The sequence below is a fragment of the Erinaceus europaeus genome, chromosome 19, assembly GCF_950295315.1.
Source record: "Erinaceus europaeus chromosome 19, mEriEur2.1, whole genome shotgun sequence".
NCBI lineage: Eukaryota > Metazoa > Chordata > Mammalia > Eulipotyphla > Erinaceidae > Erinaceus > Erinaceus europaeus.
This window is the reverse complement of record NC_080180.1, coordinates 31920912-31938909: the sequence shown is the minus strand read 5'-3', so window position 1 is coordinate 31938909 and position 17998 is coordinate 31920912. Positions and strand designations below refer to the sequence as shown.

The 17998-nt window shown below is 42.2% G+C and overlaps 1 protein-coding gene across 3 annotated transcripts in view; it reads right to left on the bottom strand.

Annotated features, from left to right (window-relative positions):
- Positions 1-230: 230 nt before the first annotated feature.
- CHMP7 (charged multivesicular body protein 7) overlaps positions 231-17998 on the bottom strand; it is a 23387-nt gene continuing 5619 nt past the window's right edge. For all 3 annotated transcript variants that reach the window (XM_007529111.3, XM_060178836.1, XM_060178835.1), the window contains 8 exons: positions 6471-6656; positions 6204-6337; positions 4597-4645; positions 4240-4359; positions 3850-3948; positions 3283-3343; positions 1898-2074; positions 231-1679 (listed from right to left, as the gene is read on the bottom strand). In XM_007529111.3, coding sequence (XP_007529173.1) covers positions 1627-1679; positions 1898-2074; positions 3283-3343; positions 3850-3948; positions 4240-4359; positions 4597-4645; positions 6204-6337; positions 6471-6656 — 879 coding nt within the window. In that variant the 3' untranslated portion in view covers positions 231-1626. The remainder of the gene's footprint in view (positions 1680-1897; positions 2075-3282; positions 3344-3849; positions 3949-4239; positions 4360-4596; positions 4646-6203; positions 6338-6470; positions 6657-17998) is intronic.

The following is a 17998-nucleotide window of genomic DNA, read 5'->3' as shown; positions in this document are numbered from 1 at the left end:
AATGGGGAAGAATAAATAAAACTTAAGATCAGGCCAAAGAACGTGTCCTCCCCAGATTTGTGTCAGGTATTCTGAAGTCATGGTTCTATAGCCTAAACTGATGAGAGAGAGAGAGAGAGAGAGTGTGTGTGTGTGTGTGTGTGTGTGTGTGTGTTGTGCATGTGTGTAAGGGTAAGGTGAGGAAACTCAAGAACAAGAAACTTCACACAATCTAAGAAGAAACCAGGACAGGCTTTTCTTTGTCTTTTAATTATTTACAAGATTAAAAAAAAAAGAAAAAATAGTGATTGTTTCTCTTCACCCCCAACATTTCAGTTTACCAAAGTAGGCTGGGAGAAGAATTTGTTGAACAGTGATCTGTGTTCCTGGCCTGGAACTAAGTCTTCTGCTCTCCATCATCCCCTCACGCTGGAGGGGCAGGGCAAATGGCTCAAGGCAGGAACACTTGCACTGTGGGAGCAGAGTGACAGTGTGACCAGTATCTTCCCTCCTCCCTGTTGCCAGAGCATTCAGACCCACTCCTGTCCCACCTTATCAAAGGGAGAAGGAAAGTGGGACTTCCAGAGTGGGAGGCAGAGGCAGAGGAGGGCTGGGGAAGACACAGCTGATATGGCAGAAGGCCATGTCTTCCACTTCTATTGCACACTGGGCACCAGTAAAAAATGCTTTTGGAATTCACACAAAGAACCTGCTGTTGTGTGGCCAGGCTTAAGAAGGGGAGGTGTGTTGTTGTGACTTGTTCTGATACCTATCTAATTAAGTCAGATTTAAGTTACTCCATGATGTGGGCATGGCAACAACAACCACAAAAAAAATGATGCCTCTTTAAAAAGTGCATATGAAATTTGGACACTTGGAGCCCTGTAGTCACCTAGGCTTCTCCCCTCAAGTTGAAAAGAGGAAGAATCCTTTCTTCAGTCAGCAGGTGGTCTTCTGCATAAGAGGGAAGGACAGCAGCCTCCACCAACCACACAAGCTCCTCTCCAGTTGTCAGGACTCTGAGCTACTCAGGGATGACCACTTTTTTTTTTCTGATTACCAAGAGATTGTGGCAAATGACTCCAGAACAACCTGGGACCCTGCCTGTTTTTCCATAAAGTCGCAGCCATCTGATTCCCATTATTCTTCTTACCAGTGAAAGTAGAGCAGAACTAGAAGAAGTTATTTAACTCACCTTACAGAGAGAAGACATTCCTCTAAGAAACAAGGAAAAAAAAGTAGGATGGGGGTAAGAGGGCTGGTTTTGATTTAGCAAACAAAGCTGCAAACTTTTCACCTTAAGTGGTTTAGAACAAAGCCGATGAGTGAAGACAAACCTAAATGGGCCAATGGCAAGAGCTGCAGGCTATAAGAGACGACAGGGCACACACAGAACTGTATAAATTGTGGCACTAGAAAGATGAGAAGGCAGGTCCATGATACCAGCTGGAGCAAGCCTTGTAGCACGCCTCCGGAAGTTCTCTCTGTCCTGTAGTGGTAGCATCAAGATAAATCAGAGTAGTTCTCTCTCCTCCTCTTCCCAACACATTTTTGAGATCTTTTGATTTAAATAACTATGTACACAAACACAAGCCTGGTCTCTCTCTTTTACACGAGGGTCCTTCATTTGAAAGTCGTACAGTGGCTTTAGAGAGAAGGTTCCAATTGTCTTTTTGGAGATTTACTGCTTGGTACCAAACCTGCAAGGGAAAGAAATGGCTGAGCTCTGTGAAGATCTTTCAGATGAAAACATGCCAGTGTTGTAATGAAGTGAGTCTGAACATAGACAATGGACCCACTACTCCTTCACAGGGCTTTGATGCTTTGGCACATTGAATAATGGGGCTGGGATTCATCAGCTCTCTGTCACCCAAAAAGCCACATGCCCACCAGCAATCACAGGAATAGAGCTCCATACCTCCCTCTGATAGGGACAATTTCTCAAGTTCAGCTTCAAGTTCAGCATCCGAGATCCTAGGGCTAGGCACACTGTTGGTATATGTCTCCTGGAGGGTGTCAGGCAGATCCAGAGGTTCTTTGGTGGTATCCTGAAGAAGGCTGTCCAACTCCTTTTCCAATTCCTCACTGTCAAAATCTGGAGAGAAATGACAGGACACATAAAGACCTGGAAGGAAATGTATTTGTGAGCCAGGAGTGAGCTTGGCAAAGTCCAGTTCAGTTTTACAGATGTTCAGACCTCTTTGAAGCTAAAATGGCGTGGGGGAGGGGGGGTGGGGGGTGTTCCATGTGCATTATGGCCTGGGGAATATTACAGTGGGTTAAGTGTTGGACTCTCATGCTTGAGGTCCCAAGTTCAATCCTCAGCATAGCATATGCCAGAGTGATGCTCTAGGTTCGTTCTTTCTGTCTTTCATAAATAAATAAGCCCCCCCCCCTTTTTTAATCATTTGCACTGGAAGGCAGAGGGCACCTTCAGGAAAGTAGTCTTTTTCCATACAGTCACCAAAAGATGAATTCTATGGAAATGAACTTGCTTCCTGAGCTCCTGAAGATCTTCCACTCAGAAGTCTAGTGAGTAAGGAGCACTGGAGCTCAGAGGGGTCATCAGTACAGCTTATCAGTACAGTCATACTGTACAGGTAGCAAGAGCAACTGCCTCCTTTTTTTTTTTAATTGCCTTCAGGGTTATCACTGGAGCTCAGTGTCGGCACTACGCACTACGAATCCACCACTCCTGTCAGCCACTCCCCTGCCCCATTCTTTTATATTTTATTTGATAGGACTGAGAGAAATTGATAGGGGAGAAGGAGGGAGAGAGGGAAAGAAAGACACCTGCAAACCTGCTGCACCATTCATGAAGTATCCCACCTGCAACAGAGGAGTGGGAGCTCGAACCCAGGACCTTGCACTTGGTAACATGTGCACTCAGCTAAGTGCAACACCACCCACCTCTTACTTTATTGGGCTGTTGGAATAATCATGATGTACTTTTCTAAGTTTTTCCATGTAAAAATATGCCATGACTTTTCCAACAACCCAGGATTATTTACAAGACCACTGCTCAGCCTTGATTTATTGTAGTGCTGGGAAATGAACCTGGAATCATTGGTGCCTCAGGAATGAACAACTTTTTGTAAAACTTTTATGCTATCTCCCCAGCTTAGGAATTGCTTTTGACTGCCTCTGTGGATAATCAGGTCACTAAAGGAGAAGAGAACAGAGCAGGAGGGGAGGAAGAGCCTGACCTGCAGCAGGAAAAGAGAATCCATGATCAAACCTGCCATAGCACAAAGAAGTGAAGTTGTTTCTGAAAAGGACAAGAGAATCATTTCATCAACTCACCAAGACCATTGGTTACTCCACCAGCCAGAGTCTGTGAAACTTCATCTTGGGTGTCACAAAGCTGTAAGAGAAAAATACAAGGCCTGTAACTCCAAGGGTATTTCTGAGGATCTCAAAGTCTCCAGGGCTCAAATGTTTAAGGCTACAAAGTAATGCTGCCTGGGAGCCGGGTGGTGGTGCAGTGGGTTAAGCACACTTGGCATGAAGCGCAAGGACCGGCATAAGGATCCCAGTTCAAGCCCCTGGCTCCCCACCTGCAAGGGGTTCACTTCACGGGTGGTGAAGCAGGTCTGCAGGTGTCTATCTTTCTCTACCCTCTCTGTCTTCCCCTCCTCTCTCAATTTCTCTCTGTCCTATCCAACAATGACAGCAATAACAATAGTAACAACAACAACAATAAACAACAAGAACAACAAAAAGGGAAAATAAATAAATAAAGTAATACTGTCCCTCTGGAGACTCAGGGAAGATCCCTCAAGTTCACATGATAAAGGAGAAAGTACAACTGGTTACATTTGTTCCTAGTGCCTTCCTTCTGTAGTTGTCCCTCCCAGTCCCTCCCTGTACCTCTTGGATCTGATCCACAAGGCTCTCCGCCTTCTCCACTGTGACATCCTTCATGGAGAGCTTTAGTGCTCCTACCCCAGCCTGATAGGCATTAAAAACCTAAAGAGAAAGCAAAATTTCCAAGGCAAATGAAAATCATTTGGTAAAACACATACAATATCCAAAAGATAGTTTTGGGCTATGTTTTTGACACCCACACCTGATTTGTTCCACACCCACCAGGACCAAAACTTCCCAGCAAGAGAGGAAAAGACAGCCCCAACCATATCCTGCAGGAACACCACCTAGCCACTTTTTCCTCCTCTCAGCAGTAGAGCCATGGCAGAGGGGAGGAGCAGCACAAGAGAGAGAGAGAGATGCTGAGAGCTGGAGTGGTGGAGCAGTGACTACCATCTGATCAGTCTGGGAGGCATAGATCCGGTCCAGGATGCCCTGAACAGTGTCCAGCTTGGCGTGCAGGGCCTCAATGCGCTTCTCTGTTCGCTGCTTGGCCTTGAGAGACCTCAGTGCCTGCAAGACATGGAGATGGTCAGAACCAATCTAAGTAGATCAAAGAGCCAGGGAAGACTGCCCTTCCAGATGACAAACCAACTCAGGCTTCATTCTCTCTTTTGGGAAATAAGACATGGTGCCGGGCCACCTGCATCCCTAGAGCTCCAAGAAGGCTGCTGTCAGAAGTACTGAGGCACCTCTCTCCCTGCCAGCCCAGTACAGGTGCACAGCTGATAAAGGAACGAAAAGACTCACCAGCTGCTTCTTTCCTGCTCGGCATGCCTGGCGAGCTTCCTCTTTACACCTACAACACAAAGGGACAAATCAAAATAGCTGCCATAGGTGGGGACAGGGACGGGGCTGGGGGGGGGGGGAGTGGCAGGGTCTTTATAAGCCCCCAAGAATACTTTTTTCAAATATAACAAGACAGAAGCACAGAGAGAAAAAAAGGGGGGGGGAACAATAGCAGTGAAGTTTCATTCATGTAGTGGGGGTGGGGTGGGGGGGGTGAGCCTCACATCTGCGTCGCACACACACATAACTATCTAAGCTACCCTGCCACCCTTCAAGAGTAAGACTTTTAAGGTACTTTTAAATCTGAAGATCAGGCTGGGGAGATAGCATAGAGATTATGCAAAAAGACTTTCATGCCTGAGGCTTCAAAGATCCTAGGTTCAAGCCCCAGCAACCATTATAAACCAGAGCTGAGCAGTACAATGGTGTAAAACAAACAAATAAATGTCATCCCAGAGCAGTGAAACCCCAGTGACAACCAAATAAAAGGGAAAAGCATTTTCCCTTCTGGAAACAGAAAATATGAAATCAGTTCCTAGCACCAACAATGACCTTAGACATAGCCCTTTGCCTTCCAACAATGCTGGATTTCTTACTCTATGGTGGAGTGAGCAAGGGCATTTTAATTCAATATCTCTGTATCTTAGTCTCAGAAAAGTGTTCATGTGCCATTCGGAGGAACACCTTATACAGTCATCAGGAAAAGAGCAGAAGTCCCTCAGACTCCAGGACAGCAGAGACTTGCCATGCTCACTATTAAACTCCAAAGACAAGATCTGGAGCACTAAATACTGATTAAATGAGGGGCCAGGTGGTGGCCCACGTGATTGAGCACACATTACCATGTACAAGGACCCAGGTTTGAGTCCCTGGTCCCCACTTGTAGGGGGAAAGCTTTGCAAGTGGTAAAGAGTGCTACAGATATCTGTCTCTCTCCCTCTCTATCTTCTCCTCCCCTCTCGATTTCTGACCATCTCTATCCAACAAATAAATAAAGATAATTAAAAAACTGTTTTAAATACTGACTAAATGGATACTGGCAAAGGAAAGTATAACATAATGCTAACAGCTGTAATCTTTGGAGGAAAAAATTTTAAAAATCATTTATATCTTTTTCTCTATACCTCTCATTAAAATAAATAATTTATTTTCTTTCCTTCCTGATAACCTGTTTTCCATACTTACCACATTAATAACAATTAGTACTATGTAATTAGTAAAACATAACCACTTAAAAAAGAAGAAAACACACACACATATACTTTATTTACTAGGAGAGTATGTAAGCAGAACAGAGAGAGAGAGAGAGAGAAGGAGAGAGAGGGAGGGGAGAGAGGGAGAGAGAGAGAGAATGGAAGAGAGCCAGAGCATATATAGTTCAGAAATCAAATTCAGGGCCTCATATTTGAGTGCCCAATGCTTTACCCACTGTACCACCTCTTGGACCAATGAATGGTAACCTTTTTTATTTAAAAAAAAAAAAATGAAGAAGGGGAGTAAGGAAGGAAGGAAAAAGAAGAAGTCCATAGTCATCAGCTCTGAGAATCAGCTCAGGACTAGTTGGTTACCTCTCTGCTTCCTGGGATAAGGACTCCACTTTGCGTGAAAGCAGCTGCTCGCTCTGCATCAGCTGGTACACCCCAACATCTACATCGTTGACAGGTGAGACCTTGGCATGTGGTCCCCGGGCAAACTTCACAATCTGAGGGACAAGGACAAATTATTGCTGCCTTACCACAAAAGCTGAGAAATAACAGGCACAGATGGGCATGTCAGCATATACTTTATACTGAGTCAATCAATGTGTCAATCAAGGAACAGCTCAACTTCCATACCTTCTCCCCATTCTGCTCGAGGACTGTGACTCTCTTCTCTTTCTGCAGCTGCAACAACACCAAGTAGAAGGTCCGCTCATCTGGGCAGGAGCCCACGCAAAGGGTGCTCAGCTCTGACAAGGCCACCACAGGGTGGGAGGAGAGAGGAGAGTTCTGATACAGACGATACACCTCCTCAGCCTTTTCCTGCAGAAAGGCAAAACATGCTTTTGGGCACTGACTGCCACCTGTAGAAACCAGGGCTTCAAAACCATGGTCACACAAGACAAGAGCGGGGGATGGTAGGCACCAGCCCTGTCTTCTCCACAGTCGCAACTTTAAAGGAAAAAGGAAAGTTTTGTGAAATATGGATGAAGTAGGGTACTTTGACATTATTGGAAGACAGCTCTGTGCTTGCTCTCATACCCAGGCCTTTGTGTTTCTTTCTTTCTTTCTTTCTTTTTTTAATTTCTTTATTGGGGGATTAATGTTTTACAGTCGACAGTAAATACAATAGTTTGTACATGCATAACATTTCTCAGTTTTTCATGTAACAATACAAGCCCCACTAGATACTCTGTCACTCTTTTCCAGGACCTGTACTCTCCCTGACACACACACACACACACACCCCAGTCTTTTACTTTGGTGCACGGGCCTTTATGTTTCTGCAACTCCCAGATAAATGGGTTCCCCAATGGAAGAATAAGGTGTTGTGGGATGGTAGGACAGGCATGAAACCTAGGGTGAGATTTGCTTTTCACTCTAGTTTATGTGACCTTGGACCAGTCTCATAGTTACGGCCCCTACAAAAACATAACATCAACATTCCCTTCTGTTCTTGGTTGTTTTTATGCCAGCTGGGAATAACATGAACAAAAACATTACTGAGTCTATAGAGTCTCAACAGAAAGGCCAACAGGTAGGACAGGGTTATTATGAGAAGTCCAAGTGCTAAGAAACGACATTATGATGTGCATCAGAGATGGAAATTCTTCTCTCTAGCTTCTGCAAATGTGAATTATTTACTGAGGCATACAGAGAATACTAGAAAACACAGGAAAGGACTACCCAACAGTTCAGAGGTTGCTTGGAATAAAAGCAGTTGCTGGGCATAATTCAGAAGGATGAGTAATTTACCAGGTGAGGAATGGAAGGGATTCTCAGAGGGGTGATGAACAGCGTGATATGGTATGGGAGACCACAGCATGTTTATGGATGTAGACAGGTGGGGCAAGAAGACCACTTCTCTCATAGACAACATGCAGCAACTTTCACACTGTCCTTTATTCTGCCAGTAATGAACAGTCACTGAAGGGAAATGCCCTGGCTTTGATGCAGAGAGAAACTAATTGAGAATGGGTGGACTATAGGAATTAGGTAGGGAGACCTTGTATGCAAAGTAACATGAGAAAGTGAACAGGGTAGTGGTAATAGAGACCAGAGGTTTCAAGCTTCAAGCAATACTGGAACATAAAACAGGCAGTTCATGGAAACTGGATATGGGTGTAAGGAAGAAGGAATCAAGGGTAGTAACTCCTTGGTGCTGGCTTGAGTGACTGGGTGAGTAGGATGCTACTAATAACAGGATGCAGGAGGAAAAACATGTTTTCATATAACAGGATAAGTTATCTGACTTTGGACTTGTTGTCTAGATATCAGGTATACAACATGAAGATTCATACATCAGATAATGATATATAAATCTGAAGCTCAAAGGAGATACCAAAACAGTAGAAGGGACTTAGAATCTTAAAATCCTCAGCATACAGAATACAATTAAAAACATAAGTTGTAAATAAGTTACTCAAGGAAATTCAGAGAGCAAAGTAATAAGGTAAAGGAGAAAAATATGCTCAAGAGACAAGTATCACAAAAGAGACCCAGCAGACCCACAGTATTAAGTCAATAATATCAAGGAAGTGGAGAAAATGAAGGAGTTTGTGATCAATGGTGACAAAGGCAGCAGAAGGCTCCAATAAAATAGAAGCAACATAGGTAAGGGGCAAGGTGGCGATGCACCTGATTGACTGCACACATAACAGCGTGCAAGGATCCAGGTTCAAGCCTCTAAGCCCACCTGCTGGGGGGGGGAAGCTTCGCTAGTGAAGCAGTACTGCAAGTGTATCTCTCTTTTCCCTCCCTCCCCTCTCAACTTCTCTCTGTCCAAAATAAGTAAATAAAATGTTTTTTTTTAATTAAAAGGATTATTTAAAATGAAGAGGAGGAGGAGGAATAAGCAGCAACAAGGAGGATGAAATTTGATGGGGGTGAGGTATGCTGACAACTATCACTGATTACAATTCTGTAAATCAGCATTTCCTCAATAAAGTGATCATTAAAAAATGACAGCGGGCAGGGTGGGGTGATTGGGGAGACAGCATAATGGTTATACAAAACACTTTCATGCATGAAGCTCTGAGGTCCCAGGTTCAGTCCTCTATACCACTCACTTATAGCTTATAGCCACTCCTGGCAGCTATGGCCTGGTTAAAAACGGAAAAAACAAGCCCCACCCCACTAGGAAAAGAGAGAGGCAGGCTGGGAGTATGGATTGACCTGTCAGTGCTCATGATCAGCTGGAAAGCAATTACAGAAGCCAGACCTTCCACCTTCTGCATCCCACAATGACCTTAGGTCCATACTCCCAGAGGGTTAAAGAATAGGAAAGCTATCAGGAGTCGGGCTAGTGCAGCGGGTTAAGCGCAGGTGGTGCAAAGCGCAAGGACCAGCGTAAGGATCCCCGTTTGAGCCCCGGGCTCCCCACCTGCAGGGGAGTCCCTTCACAGGCGGTGAAAAGCAGGTCTGCAGATGTCTTTTCCTCCCTTTCTCTATCTTCCCCTCTTCTCTCCATTTCTCTCTGTCCTATCCAACAACAACGACATCAGTAACAACAACTACAACAACAATGAAAAACAACAAGGGCAACAAAAGGGAAAAGAAAGAAAGAATAGAAAAGCTATCAAGGGAGGGGATGGGATAGAGAGTTCTGGTGGTGGGAATTGTGTGTAGCTGTACCCCTCTTATCCTATCCTATGGTTTTGTCAATATTTCCTTTTTATAAATAAAAAGAAAAAGAAAAAAAAAAAACCCAGGTTCAAGCCCAATCCATACCACACTAAAGGAAGCTTTGGTGCTGTGTTCTCTTAAATTCTATTTATTTATTTATTTTTTCCTCCAGGGTTATTGCTGGTGCTCAGTGCCTGCACTACAAATACACTGCTCCTGGAGGCCATTTTTCCCATTTTGTTGCCCTTGTTGTTGTGCTTGTTGTAGTTGCTATTATTGTCATAGCTGTTCTTGTTGCTGGATAGGGCAGAGAGAAATCGAGAGAGATAGGGAAGACAGAGAAGAAGAAAGAAAAATAGACACCTGCAGACCTGATTCACCACTCGCGAAGCGACTTCTTGCAGGTAAGGAGCCGGAGGCTCGAACTGGGATCCTTACACTGGTCCTTATGCTTTGCACCATGTGCACTTAACCCACTGCGCTACTGCCCAGCTCCCAAATTCTATTTTGACCTATTGGGTCGTCAGAAAATTCATGACAAATTTTTGCATAGAAAAATACATCATGTCTTTGCTGACAACCCAATAAAATCATAAATTAAAATTAAAATTTACAATAAAGTTATTGTAAGAATATGGCACATACACAAATGGATTAATGGTATGTAACACTAATAAATGATGTCAAAAAACCATTTTGGGTAAAAAGTTTCTCCCCATCACATATATAAAAATAAATACTAAATTATTAAGATTTCAGCTGAAAAATGCCAGAGAGACAGTTCACTGGGTAGTACATATACCTTACCATGTTTGTGGCCAAGGTTTTAGCTCTGACACTACAGAGGAGTCATGGCACTGGAGAGAGCTTGGGTACTGTGGTCGGTCTCTCTCTCTGTGTGTCTCAATCTGAATGAAAAAGCATCTTGGAATAATAAAACTACACTTAGGTGAAGCCCTGGTTCTAAAGGAAAAAAAAAAAGTTAACTAATATATATATATATATTTTTTTTTTTTCTTTTTTTACCAGAGCACTGTTAAGCTTTGGCTTATGGTGGTATGGGAGACTGAACCTGGGACTTCAGAGCCTCAGGCATGAGAGTCTCTTTGCATAACTGTAAGAAAAAATATAAATAATTCAAAGAAAGAAGTTCCAGTGAAGGTAGCAGCAGACTAGGAAATTCATTTTTCTTTTCTTTTCTTTATAATTTCTTTATTGAGGGATTAATATTTTATATTCAACAGTTTTTTTTGTGTTTTTTTTTTGCCTCCACAGGGAAAACAACATAAATGGAAAAACTAGCATAGAAATGAGCTTAGCAATCAGATGGACTGACAACAAAAGAACAAAGTCGAGAATCCAGTTGGCAAGGACAGCAAGACTTTCACATCAGAGGTAAAGATCTGCTCCCCACCATGCTCCTCACCACTGGGCTGGGCTCCTGCAATCATCCAACCACTGGAGCCTTAGCACTGCCACCCACCCAGTCCAACTAGCTGCTTCTGCTGCTGCCCATTCCCCTGGCCAGGCCACTGCCATTCCCACTGCCGTGTTGCCCACAACAGCCAAGCCCCTTCTGCCACTGTGGACTGGCTACCTCTACTGTTCCCTGTCCAGCCCAGCCCACCCTGCCTCTACTATAACTCTGTGTCCCCAACTTTATAATGGTGTGGGCGGGGGCTATAAACCACATGTCAGTCATAGGCAGCTAAAAGTAGCCATTGCAGAACTCAGCAACCAGAGAATGGGACCTTGTGGTGGAACCACAGAGCAGCACCCTACTGGTGCAGACTTTCCAGGGTCCTCCTACCAGTTTGTGATATACCTACAACTTCAAACTTCTGGTTTGGCAGAGCCTTGGCAATGTAGCTTTAGCCAGGGGCACGTGATTGTGAATCCCTGGTTACTAGCCAGACTCACTCAAACACAGACTGCTGACCCTGGTCTTCACATAGAGAAGCCAGCATATGCTGCACCAAGACACCAAGACAGCAGCTAAAAGAAAAATTTCTAGACTCAACAGAGTTACAGACTTCATGAAGAAGGCTTTAGAGGTACAGTCCTAAGAATGGTCACCAGATTTGAGATCTAGGGAAGGAGGATTATAACAAAGTCAAAAGAATGATAAAGTATAGAAAAATTCCTAACAGTGTTCAGAGAAATGAAGAGATGAAGTATTGTGACTGAGCAAAAAAGAAAAACAAAAAACAAACAAACAAACGGGAAGGGGGCACAGGTGGTGGGTGGTATATCCAGTTGAGCACACACAAGTCACCATGCTAAAGGACCCAGGTCTGAGCTTCTGCTCCCTACCTGCAAGGGGAAAATTTCACAAGTGGCCTGCAAGTGTCTATCTTTCCTTCTCTATCTCTTCCCCCGCCCCTTAATGTTTCTGTCCTATCAAATAAAGTGGAAGAAAAGGAAGGGGGTGGGGTAAACAGCCACCAGGAGTGATAGATTTGTAGTGCCAGCACCAAACTCCAACAATAACCCTGGTGGCAAATAAAAATGAGAGACCCAGATCTAGGAAGCTCAAAGAGCTCCAAGTAAAATGAATCTAAATCTAGGTACACCATGACATAGTTAAAATGGCAAAGATTAAAGATAAAGAGGATTCTGCAGTTTACTAAAGAAGAGTCACTCATAATGGAATTCTTATAAAAACTATCAGCTGATTTCTCCACAGAAACTTTAAACAACAAACAAATAAATACACTAGCAGGATGTGTTCAAAATTCGAGTGGAAAATACCTCCACCCAAGAAAACTCTATCCTGCTAGGTTATCAAGCAGGTTGAAGGAAGAACAAACAGCTTTCAGACATACAACATTTCAAAGAATTCACCAACACTAAACTAAACCTATAAGAAATACTGAAGGGCCTTACATAAAATGCAAGTTTAGAATGACCTCACCTACACGGGATAAACAAAGTGAAGTCAATAAAAAAAGCACAAGGAAGACTAGGGACTCAAACTGCAGAGCCAAGGTCAACAAAGGGGTAGAGAGAAGCAGTGGGAGACAATGGGCTGTGGTGATTTGGTGGGGGCTGTGGTGGCATAATACATTTTTTCTTTAATTTGTAAAAAGATTATATTTATGGAGAGAAATGTGAGAGAAAGAGAACCAGAGCACGACTCTGGTATATGCACTGCTGAGGATCCAATTCGGGATCTCATGCTTGAGAGTCCAGTATTTTATCTACACCACCTCCAGGACCACAGCATAATGCATTTTGAAGTAAGAAATTGTATTTTTAAAACCAAAATTACCTCAAGAACAAATAAAAAACTATTACTAAAAATTAAATAATAATTCAAAGAAAAGTGTATTTGTTTGTTTGTTGGAGACAAAGAAGGCAAAGAGAGAGTGGAAAAGCTTCTTTCAATGTGCTGGGTGGGGGTCAGGCTCAAAATTGGGTCAAGCACATGGCAAAGCAGCAAACTATCCAAATGAGTTATTTTGCTGACCTTCACAGTACTTTAAGTCTTATATACGGGGTCAGGCAGTAACACAGTGGGTTAAGCACACATGGCACAAAGTGCAAGAACCTACATAAGAATCCCAGTTCGAGCCCCTGGCTCCCCTCCTGCAGGGGGGTTGCTTCACAAGTGGTGAAGCAGGTCTGCAGGTATCTGTCTTTCTCTTCCCTTCTCTGTCTCCCCTCCTCTCTCGATTTCTCTCTGTCCTATCCAACAACAACAGCAATGACTACAATAATAATAACAACAACAAGGGTAACAACAAAGTGGGAAAAATGGCCTCCAGGAGCAGTGGGTTCATGATGCAAGCACTGAGCCCCAGCAATAACCCTAGAGGCAAAAAGAAAAAAGGTTTATATATTGTCGAGACTATAAACCATTAATCCCCCAATAAAGAAAAAAGTCTGATTATACCTAAATTAGTCATAGAGAAAAATCTGAGAGCTAACTGTACAAACACAATAATTTGTATATATTAAAAACTAAAAGCAAGCAATAAACTGGGGAATAATATTAGCATCTCTGATACTAAGTGTATATATATATATATATATATATATATATATATATATTGCAAATGCACAAAGAGGGCCAGCAAAATGGTACACACACACTCACACTGACTACAAACTAACGTGAAAGACAAATAACCCAACAGGACAAAATTATAGTGTTACAAGAGACGGTTTACAAAGGGAAGGTTTTAGCGCACTGGATTGAGCACACAAGTTACCATGCTCAAGGAACTGGATTCAAGCCAGTCTCCACTTGCAAGTGGAAAGCTTCACAAGCAGTGAAAACAGTGATGCAGATGCAGACATCTCTCCCTGTCCTCTCAACTTCTGTCCTCCAAATTAAAAAAAAAAAAAAAGTGGGGTTGGGGTTGGGGTTAACAGGAAAAATGGCTGCTGGTTCCCACCTGCAGGAAGAAAGCCTCATGAACAGTGAGATGCTATGCTATGCTGCAGTCTCTCCTCTCTCTCTCTCTCTTTCTCCCTGAATTTTTTTTTTTTAGGTTTCAGACTTTTTAAATGTTTTATTTGTTCTTAGTTATCCAATATTGATTGTCAAGACAATAGAGGTACAATTCCATATAATTCCTACTACCAGAGTTCCATATCCCATCCCCTCCATGTGAAGCTTCTTTATTCTTTTTTCTTTTCTTTTAACCAGAGCATTGTTTGGCTCTGGCTTATGGTGGTGCAGGGGATTGAACCTGGGACTTTGGAGCCTTAGGCATGAGTCTGTTTGCATAACCATTAAGCTATCTACCCTCCGCCCGCTTCTTTATTCTTTATCCTTTTGGGAATATGGGAAATTCTTCTTGGGTGCAGAAGGTGGGAGTCCTGGCTTCTATAATTGCTTCTCCGCTGGACATGGATGCTGGCAGGTGGATCCACACCCCCAGCCTATTTCTGTCTTTCCCTAATGGAGCAGGGCTCTGTGGTGGTGAAGTTCCAGGACACATTGGTGAGGTCGTCTGCCCAGGGAAGTCAGGAAGGAATCATAGTAGCATCTACAACTTGGTGGCTGAGGCTGCAGTGCTTCTGTGGATGGCTCAGCTAGGTCTTCTAAAGCCAACTGGTCAATTCATGGTGAGATTAAACACTCAGACACTCAGACCAGTAACTCCACCTTGGTTGAAGGAATTCTTTTTTGTTGTTACTGTTCCCACTAATGCTGTAAAAATTACAATGAAGGTATAATCCAATGTATGGGACCTCTCCCTAAAGGTTTCACAGGTCTCCTGCTAGGGAGGTTAGCTTAACTTCCCAAGGTATTCAGTTTCACCAGGAGTAACTGATTCTGAAAGGAGTATCAGATGAACCTCCCAGGGGTGATGGTGGATTCTGTAGTACTAATGTTTTCTGGGCCACAAAGATTTCTGCTAAACGACCCCTCCTGACTGTGCTGACTGAAGCTTTTTCTCTCTTAATTTCTATCTATTCAATAAAACAAAAATAAATAAAAATTCAAAACAAATAGGAAGTAACAAATTGGCAGAATTTAAAGACCATTATGCAGAACAGATATGGATTTGGGGACAGTGGATGCTTTAACATAATCTTGGTGAAAGTACAAACTTCTGGGGTCAGATGGTGGTACAATTAGATTATCTTGCACAAGGACCTGGGTTCAAGCCCTGAGTCCCCGCCTGCAAGAGGAAAGCTTCATGAGCAGTGAAGCAATGATGCAGGTCTCTCACTTTCTCTCTCCCTATCTCCTCTTCCCTCTCAATTTCTCTGTCTCTGTCCACTAAATGTATAAATACAATATATTTTTAAAAGTATAAGTTTTTAATAAATAATTCAGTGACTTCTAGAACTACATATGTACCTTTTGAAAGAAATTAAAATAGTTTAAATGTCATTTAAGTGTGATAACTATTAATGAATTGTGGCATATAAAGAGATTACAAACAATCTGAAAGAATGAATTAGACCTGCATTATATTGGGGCATAAAAAGGTGGTCATGATAAAGTGAAAAGAAAGCAAAGTAGAGCCCAGGAGACAGCCCAGCCTGTTACAGCACCAACTTGATAGCATAAGCCCCCAGAGGCAGTTCAATACTACTCATGCCAGAGCTAAATGGTGCTTGGGTGTCTTTCTCTCCCCAAATTATTATTATTATTGTTGTTGTTGTTAAGTACTTCTCAGCTTTTATTTGTGGTGGTGCTGGAAATTCAACCTGGGACCTTTAGCAATTCAAAAGCATAAAAATCATTTTGCATAAACATTATATTATCTCCCTAGCCCCAATTGTTGTTTGTTTATTTTTTTCCTTTTTTTTACCAGAGCACTGCTCAGCTTTGGCTTATGGTGGTACAGGGGACCGAACCTGGGACTCTGGAGCCTCAGAAATGACAGTCTTTTTGCATAACCATTACGCTATCTACCCCTGCCCCCCAATTTTGTTTTTTTAAGAAGACAAAGCAAACTGAAGATCAATAGGCAAAATAAAAGTCCACTTTTTGAAAAAAACAAATTGCAAATATGTGCATTTGTATGCATTTATATCACATTATCAGTATAAATGCATAAATATAATGATATAAATATATTGATTTACTTAGTCAACAAATATTTATTGTCAACTATGTACCTGGCACAGTTAACAGTGTCCAGAGATCATGGGAAGTCTATACATATTCTATTATAGTAGAAGAGGCAGGTAATAAATAAGATTCACAAGAAATACTATCTGCTCAAAATAAAATAAACTAGAAAATAAAATGACAGAAAGGGCAGGAACAATAGAAAAAAATATATATCTTGGGGTTAGGGAAGAGGAGGAGAGGGGAGGGAAAAGAGGAGGGGAGAGGAAGGAAGAAGAGGGGAGGGAAGAGACAGGTCCATTTCTAGTGTTCTGAGAAATCTCCAGGCTATTTTCCTTTTTCTTTTCTTTTTTTAATTTTTTTACTTTTTATCTTTTTTTTTTTTTTTTTTTTTACTTATTATTGGACAGAGACAGAGAAAATTCTCTGTCTCTGTCCAATAATAAGTAGCGGGGGAAATTGGGAGAAAGAGAGACACCTGCAGACCTGCTTCACCACTCAGGCAACCTTCCCCCTGCAGGTGGGGACCAGAGGCTTGAACCTAGGCCCTTGTGCACTGTAAACCAGGTGTGCCACTGCTTGGCCCCTTCTTTTTTCTTTTCTTTTCTTTTTTTTTTTTTTTTTAATATTTATTTATTTCCTTTTGTTGTCACTGTTGTTTCATTGCTGTAGTTATTGTTGTTGTCATTGATGTTGCCACTGTTAGATAGGACAGAGAAAAATGGAGAGAGATGGGGAAGACAGAGAGGGGGAGAAGCGACCTGTGAAGCGACTCCCCACAGGTGGGGGGGGCTCGAACTGGGATCCTTAGGCCAGTTCTTGCGCTCTGCACCACTTGCACTTAAACTGCTATGCTACCGCCCAACTCCCCTTTTTCTTTTCTTAATGTTATTTTAGTAGTAGTAGTAGTATCTTTATTTATTTATATGGTAGATATAACCAGAAATCGAGAGGGAAGGTGGAGCTGGAGAGATAAGGAGAGAGACAGAGAGACACCGACACCGGCAGTCCTGTTTCATCACTGTGCAGCTTTCCCCCTTCAGGTGGAGCCCAGGGCCTTATTTACTTAGCTGGTGCAGCACAGCCCCTCTCTACCTGAGGCTTCTGGTTCAACCCTCAGTGTTGACATGCTTCTTATATGTAACTATTTTCTCTCTTACATAATTTTAATAATAAATATTAAATATTAACACATTCGTAAACACACACACAAATGGGAAAGGGAATTCATCCAAAGATATGGAAATGCATAACTCAAAAGGAAATTTCATCACTTTGCAGAATATTTTTAAATAACAAACTTTAGTTATCTTGCATTTCTTCAAATAAAGTAAAAAAAAAAACGTACTGGCTGCTTTCTTTGTTTAAACCTAGAAACATCAGTTTAAATCAGAAGCAGTTTTTCTGTTTTCTTTTCTTTCTTTCTTCTTTCTTTCTTTCTTTCTTTCTTTTTTTCAAGAGATAGAAACAAAGAGGCAGAGAGTGAAAGACACTACTTCCTTCAGTGGCCAAACCTGCAGTCAGGCTCAAACCTGGATCATATACACTATCAAGGGAGCTTAGAAGCAGCTTTCATAATTTTATAAAAACATCTAGTTTTTTTGTTTGTTTGATTGTTTTTTAGTTTCACATGTGTAAGCAAGTCCTAAACCCAGAAGAAAATGGTAAAGTCACCCAGTATTAGAAAGCAGATGTCAATGAATGAGATTAACCTCCAAGTGTTTTGTTTAGTGAAGTAAATGGGGTATAAATTTAGCAGTGCCAGGCCCCTGTAGAGCTAGGTTTATTTTTCTATTTACATAGAACCAGTCCTACTCAGCTGTCAAAAAAACGATTGTCAGCGCTCAGAAGTACTATCTAATTCTATTCCTCTTACCCCATTTCTACTTTTGTTCTCAAAAGATTGTGAATACAAAGACATAGGAGTGGGGCTGGGGTGGGGAGACAGCATAATGGTTATGCAAAAAGACTTTCATGCCTAAGGCAACAAAGGTCTCAGTTT